The sequence below is a fragment of the Carcharodon carcharias genome, chromosome 6 (genome assembly GCF_017639515.1).
Source record: "Carcharodon carcharias isolate sCarCar2 chromosome 6, sCarCar2.pri, whole genome shotgun sequence".
NCBI classification, from domain to species: Eukaryota; Metazoa; Chordata; class Chondrichthyes; order Lamniformes; family Lamnidae; genus Carcharodon; species Carcharodon carcharias.
Genome location: NC_054472.1, coordinates 104,642,370 through 104,655,809, shown reverse-complemented (window position 1 = coordinate 104,655,809; position 13,440 = coordinate 104,642,370). Strand labels below are relative to the sequence as shown.

Sequence of the window (13,440 nt, the reverse complement as noted above, 5' to 3'; positions counted from 1 at the left end):
TGAATTGGAGTGCCAGCCTATATTTTGGGCTTATATCCTTGAATTGGGACTTGAACCTACAACATTCTGACTCTGGGTGATAGTATTATCAGTTGTGTCATGGATGACACCTTATGAACTTAGAACTAAGACATTTAAAATAAAGCAATTTTATAAAAAAAAAATAGAATTTATAAAATAGACAACGTTAGGAAATCTACCTGTTGTTCAGCTATCAGTGATGTTTTAAGGCTTTGAAGTTCTTCATTCCTTTTTTCTAGTTGGTCTAGTAGGTTAGCCTTCTCTTCTTGAAATTTCCCTGTCAGGTCAGCAATAGCACTAGGTGGAGGACTCCAACTCACTGATGCAGATGAAAGTGGAACTTCCCTGTATTAAAATATTTTTTAAACATGAAGCAGCAACTATGGGGCAAAAAGTAAAATTCATAAAGTCTGTTTGGAGAACCATTATTCGACTTATCACATTTCTGTTTCCCAAAGTGTAATTTATTTTCTTGTTAACCTACATTGCTTGACTTTAGATATAGTGCTTCTCATTCCGTAAATGGAGCCCAACATCATAATTCTACAAAAAACCTGTTCCTTTATGAATCATAGAAACTTGCATCATATACACATCAGGTGATGTACACAACAGTTTGAAGAAATCATGTCTTTAGTTCTTTGGAAGAAAAAAAACAAAGACTGTGAGAAAAGCAAGAGCCACAACATCTGCAAGTTACAACAGGTTAAAATATTGAAAGACGACTCCAGGAGGTGGAGTCATATGAACACATTCGACCTCTCCCTCCAGCAGCATCGCCGTACCCTTTTTCAAAGCTGCGCGTGCCCCCAGTTTCATTTTATTCTTCGTCTCATCCCACGCCTCAACAAGAAACTTTTTCTCTTTCTCTCAATTGCTAAGGAACGCAAGCTCCAACAACTCATCGACACCAGGACCCTCCACCCCTGCCTGTCCCTCCGTCCCCACCCCATCTTCCAATCCCAGCCCCAGCCGTGTATTCACTATACCCCTTGACCTTCCCCTCTCCGATGCTGAACGTTCAGTGCTCAGCAAAGGGCTTAGTTTCATACCCCTACGCCCTCACATTAATGAATTTTGGGCTCGGCACAATGCTGAACTCTTCTTCCACCGTCTTCGTCTCCGGGCTCACTTCTTTGGGCAGGAGTCCTCTCCCAGTTCAACGGATCCTTTCACCCACCTCCAATATTCTCCCTCCACCTGGACCCCTCCCTCTGGATTATTACCTTCTCTTGATCTTTTCATTGAGAACTGTTGGCGTGACATTAGTTGTCTCAATTTCTCTGCTCCTCACCCATTCTAATCTCTCTCTCGCTGAACTTACTGCACTCCATTCTCTCAGATCCAACCCTGACATCGTCATCAAACCCGCTGACAAGGGTGGTGCTGTTGTTGTCTGGCACACTGACCTCTACCTCGCGGAGGCTGAGCGCCAACTAACAGACACTTTCTCCTACCTCTCCCTGGACCATGACCCCACCACTGAACATCAAGCCATTGTTTCCAGGACTGTCACTGACCTCATCTCCTCTGGGGATCTTCCTCCCACAGCTTCCAACCTGATAGTCGCCCAACCTCGGACGGCCCGCTTCTACCTCCTACCCAAAATCCACAAACAGAACTGTCCCGGTAGACCGATCGTGTCAGCTTGCTCCTGCCCCACAGAACTCATTTCTAGTTATCTTGACTCCCTTCTCTCTCCCCTTGTCCAGTCCCTTTCCACCTACATCCGTGATTCCTCTGACACCTTACGTCACATCAACAATTTCCAGTTCCCTGGCCCCAACCGCTTCCTCTTCACCATGGACATCCAATCCCTCTACACCTCCATCCCCCACCAGGATGGTCTGAGGGCCCTTAGCTTCTTCCTCAGAGGCCCGAACAATCCCCATCCACCACTACTCTCCTCCGTCTGGCTGAACTTGTTCTCACACCGAACAATTTCTCCTTCAACCCTCTCACTTCCTCCAAATAAAAGGTGTGGCTATGGGTACCCGCATGGGCCCCAGCTATGCCTGTCTCTTTATGGGGTATGTGGAACATTCCTTGTTCCAGTCCTACTCTGGCCCTTCCACAACTCTTTCTCCGGCACATCGATGATTACTTCGGTGCTGCTTCGTGCTCTCGCCAGGACTTGGAAAAATTTATTAATTTTGCTTCCAATCTCCACCCCTCCATCATTTTCACGTGGTCCATCTCCGACACTTCCCTTCCCTTCCTTGACCTCGCTGTCTCAATCTTTGGTGATAGACTGTCCACCAATATCCATTAAAAGCCTACCGACTCCCACAGCTACCTTGACTACAGCTCCTCACACCCCGCTTCCTGTAAGGACTCCATCCCATTCTCTCAGTTCCTTCGCCTCCGTCGCATCTGTTCCGATGATGCTACCTTCAAAAACAGTTCCTCTGACATGTCCTCCTTCTTCCTTAACCGAGGTTTTCCACCCACGGTCGTTGACAGGGCCCTCAACTGTGTCTGGCCCATCTCGCGCGCATCCGCCCTCACGCCTTCTCCTCCCTCCCAGAAACATGATAGGGTCCCCCTTGTCCTCACTTATCACCCCACCAGCCTCCGCATTCAAAGGATCATCCTCCGCCATTTCCGCCAACTCCAGCATGATGCCACTACCAAACACATCTTCCCTTCACCCCCACTGTCGGCATTCCATAGGGATCGTTCCCTCCGGGACACCCTGGTCCACTCCTCCATCACCCCCTACTCCTCAACCCCCACCTATGGCACCACCCCATGCCCACGCAAAAGATGTAACACCTGCCCCTTCACTTCCCCTCTCCTCACCGTCCAAGGGCCCAAACACTCCTTTCAAGTGAAGCAACATTTCACTTGCATTTCCCCCAACTTAGTCTACTGCATTCGCTGCTCCCAATGCGGTCTCCTCTACATTGGAGACACCAAACGTAAACTGGGCGACCGCTTTGCAGAACACCTGCGGTCTGACCGCAAGAATGACGCAAACCTCCCTGTTGCTTGCCATTTCAACACTCCACCCTGCTCTCTTGCCCACATGTCTGTCCTTGGCTTGCTGCATTGTTCCAGTGAAGACCAACGCAAACTGGAGGAACAACACCTCATCTTCTGACTAAGCACTTTACAGCCTTCCGGACTGAATATTGAATTCAACAACTTTAGGTCTTGGCCTCCCCCCTCCATCCCCACCCCCTTTCTGTTTCTTCCCCCTTCCTTTTGTTTTTTTCCAATAAATTATATAGATTTTTCTTTTTCCCACCTATTTCCATTATTTTAAAATATTTTTAAATCTTTTATGCTCCCCCTACCCCCAAAAGAGCTAAAGCTTGAGTGCCCTACCATCCATTCTTAATTAGCACATTCGTTTAGATAATATCACCAACTTCGACACCTATGTGTTCTTTTGTTCTGCTGTCTGTGACATCTTTTGATGATCTGCTTCTATCACTGCTTTTGTCTACAACCACACCACCCCCCTTCACTTCTCTCCCCCCACCCAACCCCACCACCTTAAACGAGCTTATATTTCACCCCTTCCTGGGATTCGCCTAGTTCTGTCGATGGGTCATGAGGACTCGAAACGTCAACTCTTTTCTCCGCCGATGCTGCCAGACCTGCTGAGTTTTTCCAGGTAATTCTGTTTTTGTTTTGTATTTCCAGCATCCGCAGTTTTTTGTTTTTAACTCCAGGAGGTGGTTGTGTGTGTAGTGGTACAGTTTCAAAGAGAAAGCATTACATACAAGCTAAACAATTGAACATTTTTCCTATACATTCAACTTTTACAAACCTTATGAACAATAATATACAAAAGAAGTGCAAAAAATAAATCCCCAAAGGCCAACACATTTTTACAGTTTAGACCATAGCAGCGCCAAAGCCTCCATTATCCTGGACTGTCTGGTTAATTTGCTCAATTGTTTAGAATCCTCCTCTGGAGAAGAACTGGGTTTTACCCTGAAAGGGAGAACATGTGCACTAAACAAAAAAATGCTGGAAAAATTCAGCAGGTCTGTCAGAATTAATGTTTCGAGCCCGTATGACTTCTGCAGATCTGAAGAGGAGTCATACGGACTCGAAACATTAACTCCGTTTCTCACTTCACAGATGCTGCCAGACCTGCTGGGTTTTTCCAGCCTTTTGTTTTTATTTCAGATTTCCAGCATCTGGAGAGTTTTGCTTTAATTTTTTTTATAGAGTATTTGCACTTTGTTTGCATTTGAAACTTGTAGATAAATCAGGAAAGTACAAAGCATTCATACGGACTTGAAGTGTTAACCGTGTTCCTCTCCGTAGATGCTGCCAGACCTGAGTTTTTCCAGGTATTTTTATAGAAAAGAGGTGAAATATAAGCTGGTTTTGGGGGGGGAAACAGGTATAACTGGATAGAGGGCCAGTGATAGGTGGAGATAGCCAAAAGATGTCATAGACAAAAGGACAAAGAGGTATTGAAGGTGGTGATATTATCTAAGGAATGTGCTAATTAAGGGTAGAAAGCAGGACAAGCAAGGTACAGATAGATACAGATAGCCTTAGTAGGGGTGGGGTGAAAGGAAGGGATCGAAAAGGCTAAAAGGTAGAGATAAAACAATGGATGGAAATACATTTAAAAATAATGGAAATAGGTGGGAAAAGAAAAATCTATAGAAATTATTGGAAAAAAGGGGGGGATCGGAAAGGGGGTGGGGATGGAGGAGAGAGTTCATGATCTAAAATTGTTGAATTCAATATTCAGTCCGGAAGGCTGTATAGTACCTAGTCAGAAGATGAGGTGCTGTTCCTCCAGTTTGTGTTGAGCTTCACTGGAACAATGCAGCAGGCCAAGGACGGACATGTGGCCATGAGAGCAGGATGGAGTGTTGAAATGGCAAGCGGCAGGGAGGTCTGAGTCATGCTTGCGAACAGACCGAAGGTGTTCTGCAAAGCAGTCACCCAGTCTGCGTTTCGTCTCTCCAATGTAGAGGAAACCGCATTGGGAGCAATGAATGCAGTAGACTAAATTGAAGGAAATGCAAGTGAAATGCTGCTTCACTTGAAAGGAGTGTTTGGGCCCTTGGACCGTGAGGAGAGGGGAAGTAAAGAGGCATTGAAAGATGCCGTGGGAGAGGATTGAGGTGTCGGGGGTGATGGAGGAGTGGACCAGCGTGTCCCAGAGAGAACGATCCCTGCGGAATGCCGCCGGGGCGGGGGGGGTGTTGAAGGGAAGATGTTTGGTGGTGGTATCATGCTGGAGTTGGCGGAAATGGTGGAGGATGATCCTTTGAATGCGGAGGCTGGTGGGGTATTAAATGAGGACAAGGGGGACCCTATCATGGTTCTGGGAGGGAGAGGAAGGTGTGAGGGTGGATGCACGGGAGATGGGCCGGACATGGTTGAGGGCCCTGTCAACCACATGGGTGGAAAACCTCAGTTAAGGAAGAAGGAAGACATGTCACAGGAGCTGTCTTTGAAAGTGGCATCAGAACAGATGTGACGGAGGCGAAGGAATTGAGAGAATGGGATGGAGTCCTTACAGGAAGCAGGGTATGAGGAGCTGTAGTCGAGGTAGCTGTGAGAGTCGGTAGACTTGTAATGAATATTGGTGGACAGTTTATCACCAGAAATTGGGACAGAGAGGTCAAGGAAGGGAAGGGAAGTGTCAGAGATGGACCATGTGAAAATGATGGAGGGGTGGAAATTGGAACCAAACAGATTATCTGGTCCTTTATTTCATTATTGTTTGCCAAATCTTGCTGCATGCAAATTACCTGCCATGTTTGTTTACAAAACAACAGTGGCTACATTTCAAAAGCAATTCATTAAAAATGCTTTGGGACACTCTAAGGATGTGACAAGTACTATATAAATCTGAGTGGTCTTTTACGTACACCACATATTTGATCTCGAAATTAGTCCCAATAGTGTCAGTCATGGCTTACTGGTAACACTCTCGCCAGAGTCAGGCATTAGCACAAAATCTAAGCTGACACTTTAGTGCAGTAGAGGGAATGCTGCAATGTCAGAGGTGTCATCTTTCAGATGAAACATTAAAGTGAGGTCTTGTCTATGCTCTTAGATGCATGTAAAAGTTTCAATAGCACTACTTTGAAGAGCAAGGAATTCTGCCCCAGTATCTTGGTCAATATTTTTTCTTTAACCAATTGAGTAAAAAACATCAGGTAATTATCACACTATTGCTTGTAGGGTCTTGCTGTGTACAAATTGGCTGTCACGTTTGCTACATTATACTTCAAAAAGTAATTCATTGGCTGGAAAGTATTTTGGGATATCCTGATGTCATGAAAGGTGTTACATAAATGCAAATCTTTCATTGTCTTTGCTTCCCTATATTCTTCTTTCTTTTCATCAGGTCATGAATTGTATCTATAAACCAGAAAAATAAAAGCCAGATACAAGGAGATCTATTTTAAGTATAACTTAGCTCATCTGTTGCTGGAATTCTCAAACATAGCTTCATCTCTGGACTTGTCTGTTCCAATTCTCTTTTAGACAGTCACCCACCTTCCACCATCCATAAACAAGAACTGATATAAAATTTTGACACATTTCAACATGCACCATGTCCTGTCATCCATCATCCTAGTGCTTGTACTTGGTGCCTAGTACATCGAGGCACTGCTCATGTTAATTGATAATGTTAAGTAATTAATGTTAGTTAAATGACTGGAACGCGAGTGTCACATACAAGGCCAACATTTGTTGCCCATCCTTGATTGTACTTAAATTGAGTGGTTTGCTCAGCCATTTCAGATGGCAGTTAAGAGTCAACTACATTACTGTGGATCTGGAGTCACATGAAGGCCAGACCAGATAAGGATAGCAGATTTCCTTCCCTAAAAGGCATTAGTGAACCAGTTAGGTTTGCACAACAATCGATGAGTGTTTCATGGTCACCATTACTGAGACAGCTGAAAATTCCAGAAATATTAATGGAGTTTAAATTCCACCAGCCTCCATTGTGTGATTTGAACCCATGCCCCGTGAGCAATAAGCCTGGGCCTCTGGATTACTACTCCAGTGACATTACCACTATGCCACAGTCTCCCCCAAATTCTCAGCCTCGTTTTCAAATTGCTTCAGGGTCTCGCTCTTCCAGCCCTACAACCCTCAGATCTCTGTGCTCCTCTAATCCTGGCTCTTACACATCATTGATTGTAATCGCTTCATTACTGGTGGCTGCAGCTTTAGGATCCTAGGGCTAAATCTTCCTAATAGCAGCAATTATCGTCAGATTGCTGCTCCGCACCTACTTTTTTTTTAAAAACACGAAAATTGAGTTCTGCATCTCAGGCCTGGACTTACGAAACAGGCCTCCGCTTCAGAAAGACAGAGCATACCTGTTCTCGGAATCCTTCCTCATAATGTAGGAAAGTCAGGGGAAGCCAAGTCAAGCCATGCTACTTTTTTACAGCACTAGCTGCCACATTTTGGCACGTGTTCATTCACTAAAACACTGAAATGCTTTGGGACAGTTAAATAGCTTATTAGTGGGGGGTGGGGGGGAGGTGTGTGAGCCAGAGGGCCCATGGGAGGGCCACCGGCGGAGGGTTGCAGGGCGTGGTGCATCAGAGGGTCATAGTGCGGCGGTGGGGGTTGGGGGGTGCAGTGGAGAGTCAGCAGTGTCAGTTGTACAGTTACCCAGGAGTTACACTTTTTTCTCTGTTTAATATTGCATGGGTTACTATCCAACTATGTAGTTCGGAACCCTCTGAATTTTTCGACTCAACTCAAATTTGGAGACTTTATCAGAGGGTCTGGGAAAACAGGGGGTAAGTTGAAACTTCCAGGGCAATTCTCACGGAGCCCTTGCGTTGGGACTGCTGAGAAATCCTGCAGCATGTCCTCTGGGATACGTGTGGTCTCCAACGATTTAGAGACCTAGTCTTTAGGAACATAACAGCATAATAAATATAAGAGGTGTAGACCATACAGCCTGTCAAGCAAGCTCCACCATTCAGTATAATCATGGCTGATCTCCAACTTCTCATGCCTTGCCAAGCTATCATATTCCTAACTGTCAATGTATAGACTTATTGCAATGTGGACTTTCTGAAATTGACTTTAAAAAAATAATAGACAATGTGCTGCGAAATGGCCACCAAGGGTCAGGTGACCTGTGATTTCTGCAAAGAATTAACATGGGTCTCTGGAAAGTTCTTAAAATGTAAATGACCTTGGGTGGAATACCCTCCCTTGAAAAGAGATTCAAAATGGTAAACCATTTATGAGTTGGAGCGAGTGATTTTCAACTGCACTTACATTTCGGGGTGTGTGTATAAACGTTAAACTTATACAAAAGCATGCTTTGTGTTAATAAAAGTTACAACACTCAAAAGGTTTAAAACACACCCTCGAAAACACATATCTTGTTGTGAGCAGTCAAGAGGTGAGGAGAAAAGGGAAAGAGACTCTCCACGTCAGTAACAAGCTTCAAATCCAATTTTCTGCCTGCTCCCCATATCACTCAATTCCCTGAGAGATCAAAAATCTATTTCAGCATTAAATCTATTCAACAATGGCGCATCCACAAACTTCTGGGGGAGAGAATTACAAAGATGCACGACCCCTTAAGTGAAGAAATTTCTTCTCATTTCAGTCCTATATAGTCAGTTCCTTATCCTGAGATTGTGTCCACATGTTCTAGGTTCCCTAGCCAGCAGAAATAACCTCTGCATCTATCCTGTCAAGCTCCTTCACAATTTTGTATGTTTCAATTAGGTCACCTTTCATTCTTCTAAACTCCAAAGAATACAGACTCAAAGTACTTGGCCTATCAAAGAGCAAATCTCTCATCCCAGGGTTCAATCCTTTTTTTCCCTTTCACTAGACCAGCATTTATTGCCCATCCCTAACTGTCCTCGAGAAGCTGGTGGTGAGTCACCTTTTGAACCGCTGCAGTACATCTGGTGTAGGTACACCCACAGCACTGTTAGGAAGGGAGTTCAAGGATTTTGACCCAGCAACAGTGAAGGAATGGCAATATAGTTCAAGTCAAGATACTGTGTGGCTTGGAGGGGAACTTGCAGGTGACGGTGTTTCCATGCATCTGCTGCGCTTTCCTTTTAGGCGGTAGAGGTTGAGGGTTTGGAAGATACTACCAAAGGAGCTTTGGTGAGTTGCTGCAGTTCATCATGTAGATGATACTCACTGCTGCCACTGTGCATTGGTGGTGAGGGGAGTAAATGTTTAAGGTGATGGATGGGATGCCAAACAAGTGGGCTGCTTTGTCCTGGATAGTCAAGTTCCTTGAGTGTCGTTGGTGCTATGTTCATCCAGGCAAGTGGAGAGTACTCCAGTATACCCCTGACTTAGGCCTTGTAGATGGTGGACAGGCTTTGGAGAGTCAGGAGGCAAGTTACTCATCACAGATTTCCCAGTCTCTGGCCTGCTCTTGTAGCCAATGTATTTATGCAGCTGGTCCAGTTCAGTTTCTGGCCAATGGTGACTCCCAGGAGGTTGATAATGAGGGATTCAGTGATGATAATGCCATTGACCGTCAAGGGGAGATGGTTAGATTCTCTCTTTTGGAAATGGTCATTACCTTGCACTTTTGTGGTACAAATGTTACTTGCCACTTACCAGCCCAAGTTTGAATGCTATCCAGGTCTTGCTGAAAATGGACACTGACTGCTTTGGTACCTGAGGGGCTACGAATAGTGTTGGGCATTGTGCAATCATCAACAAAGATCACCACATCTGACCTTATGATGGAGGGAAGGTCATTGATAAAGCAGCTGAAGATGGTTGGGTCTAGGGCATAACCCTGATGGAACTCATGCAGCAATGTCTTGGAACTGAAATGATTGACCTCCAACAACCACAACCATCTTCCTTTCTGCTAGGTAGGACTCCAAACACTGGAGCAATTTTCCCCTAATTCTCACTGACTCCAGTTTTGCTAGGGCGCCTTGATGCCACACAGTCAAACGTGGTCTTGATATCGAGCACAGGCACAATCACCTCATCTCAAGTTCAGCTCTTTTGTCCATGATTGGGCCAAGGCTGTAATGAGGTCAGAAGCTGAACCACCCTGGCAGAATCCAAACTGAGCATCAGTGAGCAGGTTATTGCTGAGTAAGTATCACTTGATAGCACTGTTGATCAGCCGTTCCATCACTTTGCTGATGATGGAGAGTATGCTGATGGGGTGGCAGTTAGTTGGTTTGGATTTGTCTAGCTGCCTGTGGATAGGCTATACTTGGGCAATTTTCCATATCATCGGGTAGGTGCCAGTATTGTAGCTATACTGGAACAACTTGTCTCGGCGTTCTAGTGAACCTTTGCTGTACTGCCTCCAATGCAACTATATCCTTCCTTAAATATGGAGGCAAAGCAACACTATTTGGAGGTGTGATCTCACCTGTACAATTGTAGCAAGACTTCTTTATTCAAAGGCTCTGAAATTCCCTCCCTATATCTCTCTTCCTTAAGACCCTCTTTAAAACTCTTATCATCTATTCTAATCTTGTGGCTCGGTGTCAAATTATGTTCAGTTAAGCTCCTGGAAAGCACCTCTGGAGATAAGGCAACATATAAATGCAAATTGAAAAGCAAAATACTGCATAAACTGGAAATAAGAGATTAAAGCTGGAAATGCTGGAAATACTCAGCACGTCAGGCTGCATCTAGAGAGGGAAACAGAGTTAACTTTTCAGGTTGATGACCTTTCATCAGAACTGGAAAAAGTTAGAAGGCTTTGAGCAAGGGGTGGGTGGGACAAGGACGAAGGAATCTGTTATCAAGTGGAAGACAGAGGGGATTGAATGACAGAAGAGTTAGTCTTACAGGGAAAGGTAATGGGGCACGAAAACACTGAAACAAAAGATGCACATAGAGCAGGGTGTCTCACTGTCTGAAAGCAAAAATAAGAGAAAAACTAAAACATTCACAGTAGGGGGACAGAGTTGACGGTCTGAAATTGCTGAACACAATGTTGAGTCTGGGAGCTGTAAGGTGTCTAATCAAAAGATGAGGTGTTATTCCTCAAACTTGCGTTGAGTTTCACTAGAGCAGTGCAGCAAGCCAAAGGCAGAAATGTCAGCGTGAGAGCAAGATGGGGAATTAAAATGACAGGCCACCAGGGGCTCAGGGCCATGTCTGTGAACTGAACTGAGGTGTTCTGCAAAGCAGTCTCAATCTGCATTTGGTCTCCTCAGTGTAAAGGAGACCGCAATGTGAGCAGCAAATACAGTATATTAAATTGAAAGACGTACACATATATCACTGCATCACCTGGAGGGAGAGTTTGAGGTCTTTAGACAGTAAGAAGAGATAAATGGGAAGATGTTACATCTCCTGTGTTTGCATGGAAAGGTGCGGTGGGAAGGGCACAGGATGTTTGGTGTAATTGAGGAGCAGACCAGGGTATCACAGAGGGAACGGTCTCTTCGAAATGCTGAAAGAGGAACTTCCCATGTACACGCAACAATTTATAAGTACAAGAAATTGGAGGAGTAGGTTATTTGGCCCCCTGGAGACTACACTGCCACTCAATAAAATCATGGTTGATCTGATTGTAACATAGATTCCACTTTCCTGCCTGTCCCCATAACCGTTAACTCTTGTCTATCAAAAATCTAAAAATCAATCTCGAATATAATAAATGACCCAGCCTCCACTGCTGCTGGGGAAGAGAATTCCAAACACTAATGACCCTCAGAGCAGAAATTCCTCATCATTTCCATCTTAAACGGGAGATTCATTTTAAAATTGTGCCCCTAGTTCTAGATCCCTGAGTGGAAATATCCTCTTAGCATCTACCCTGTAAAGTCCTCTCAAAATCTTGTGTTTCAATAAGATCATCTCTCATTCTTCTGAACTCCAATGAATGTAAGCCCAACATGCTCAACCTTTTCTCATAAGCCCTCATCTCAGGAATCAACCTAATGAACCTTCTCTGAACTGCTTCCTGTGCAAGGATGTCACTCCTTAAATAAGGAGACCAAACCTTCTACTAAGTGCTCTAGGTGTGATCTCACCAATGCCCTGTACAATTGTTGCAAGGCTTCCCTACTTTTAATACTCCATCCCCCTTGTAATGAAGGCCAACATTCCATTTCTCTTCCTCATTACTTGCTATATCTGCAAGCTGACTTTGTGATTCATGTACAAGGACACCTAGATCCCTCTGTATTGCAGCATTCTTCAGTCTCTCTCTCTATTTAAATAATATTCTGTTCTCCTGTTCTTTGTGCCAAAGTAAACAACCTATTTTTCCCACATTATGGTCCATCTGCCAACTTCTTGCTCAATCATGGAACCTTTCCATAATCCTTTCCAGACTCTTCATATTCTCCCCAACTTGCTTACCTACCTATCTACATATCATCAGCGATTTTTTTTTTAATTATTCATTGATGGGATGTGGGTGTTGCTGGCTAGGCCAGCTTGTTGCCTATCCCTAATTGCCCTTGAGAAGGTGGTGGTGAGCTGTCTTCTTGAACCGCTGTAGTCCATGTAGTGTAGGTGCACCCACAGTGCTGTGAGAGAGGGAGTTCCAGGATTTTGACTCAGCAACGGCAATATATTTCCAAGTCAAGATGGTGAGCGGCTTGGAGAGGAACTTCCAGATGGTGGTGTTCCCATGTCTGCTGCCCTTGTCCTTCGAGGTGGTACTGGCCGTGGGTTTGGAAGGTGCTGTCTAAGGAGCCATGGTGAATTCCTGCAGTGCATCTTGTACATGGTACATGCTGCTGCTGCTGTGGGTCGGTGGTGGAGGGAGTGAATGTCTGTGGAAGGGATGCTAATCAAATGGGCTGCTTTGTCCTGGCTGGAGTTGAACTTCTAGAGTGTTGGAACTGCACCACTCCAGGCAAGTGGAGAGTATTCCATCAAATTCCTGACTTGTTTCTTGTAGATGGTGGACAAGCTTTGGGGAGTCAGGTGGTGGGGTACTCACTGCAAGATTCCTAGCCTGTGACCTGCTCTTGCAACCACAGTATTTATATGGCTAGTACAGTTCAGATTCTGTTCAATGGCAATCCCCAGGATGTTGATAGTGAGGGAATCAGCGATAGTAATACCTTTGAATGTCAAGGGGCAATGGTTAGATTCTTTCTGGTTGGAGATGGTCATTGACTGGCACTTGCATGGCACGGATGTTACTTGCCACTTGTCAGCCCAAGCCTGGAAATTGTCCAGGTCTTGCTGCATTTGGACATGGATTGCTTCAATATCTGAGTGAATGGTGCTGCACAATTGTGCAATCATCAGCCAACATCCCCACCTGTGACCTTATGATGGAAGAAAGGTCATTGATGAAGCAGCTGAAGATGGTTGGGCTGAAGGCACTACCCTGAGGAACTCCTGCAGGGGTGTCTTGAAACTGAGGTGATTGACCTCCAACAACCATCGACTCCAGTGTTGCTAAGGCTCCTTGATGCCACACTCAAATCAAATGCTGCCTGATGTCAAGGGCAGTCATTCTCACCT

At 44.9% G+C, this 13,440-nt stretch overlaps 1 protein-coding gene across 2 annotated transcripts in view; it reads right to left on the bottom strand.

The window, feature by feature from the left end:
• The window catches only part of rb1cc1 (RB1-inducible coiled-coil 1), a 188,996-nt gene that overhangs the window by 90,607 nt on the left and 84,949 nt on the right, over positions 1–13,440 (bottom strand). For both annotated transcript variants that reach the window (XM_041189528.1, XM_041189529.1), the window contains exon 15: positions 201–366. In XM_041189528.1, the coding sequence (XP_041045462.1) occupies positions 201–366 (166 nt within the window). The remainder of the gene's footprint in view (positions 1–200; positions 367–13,440) is intronic.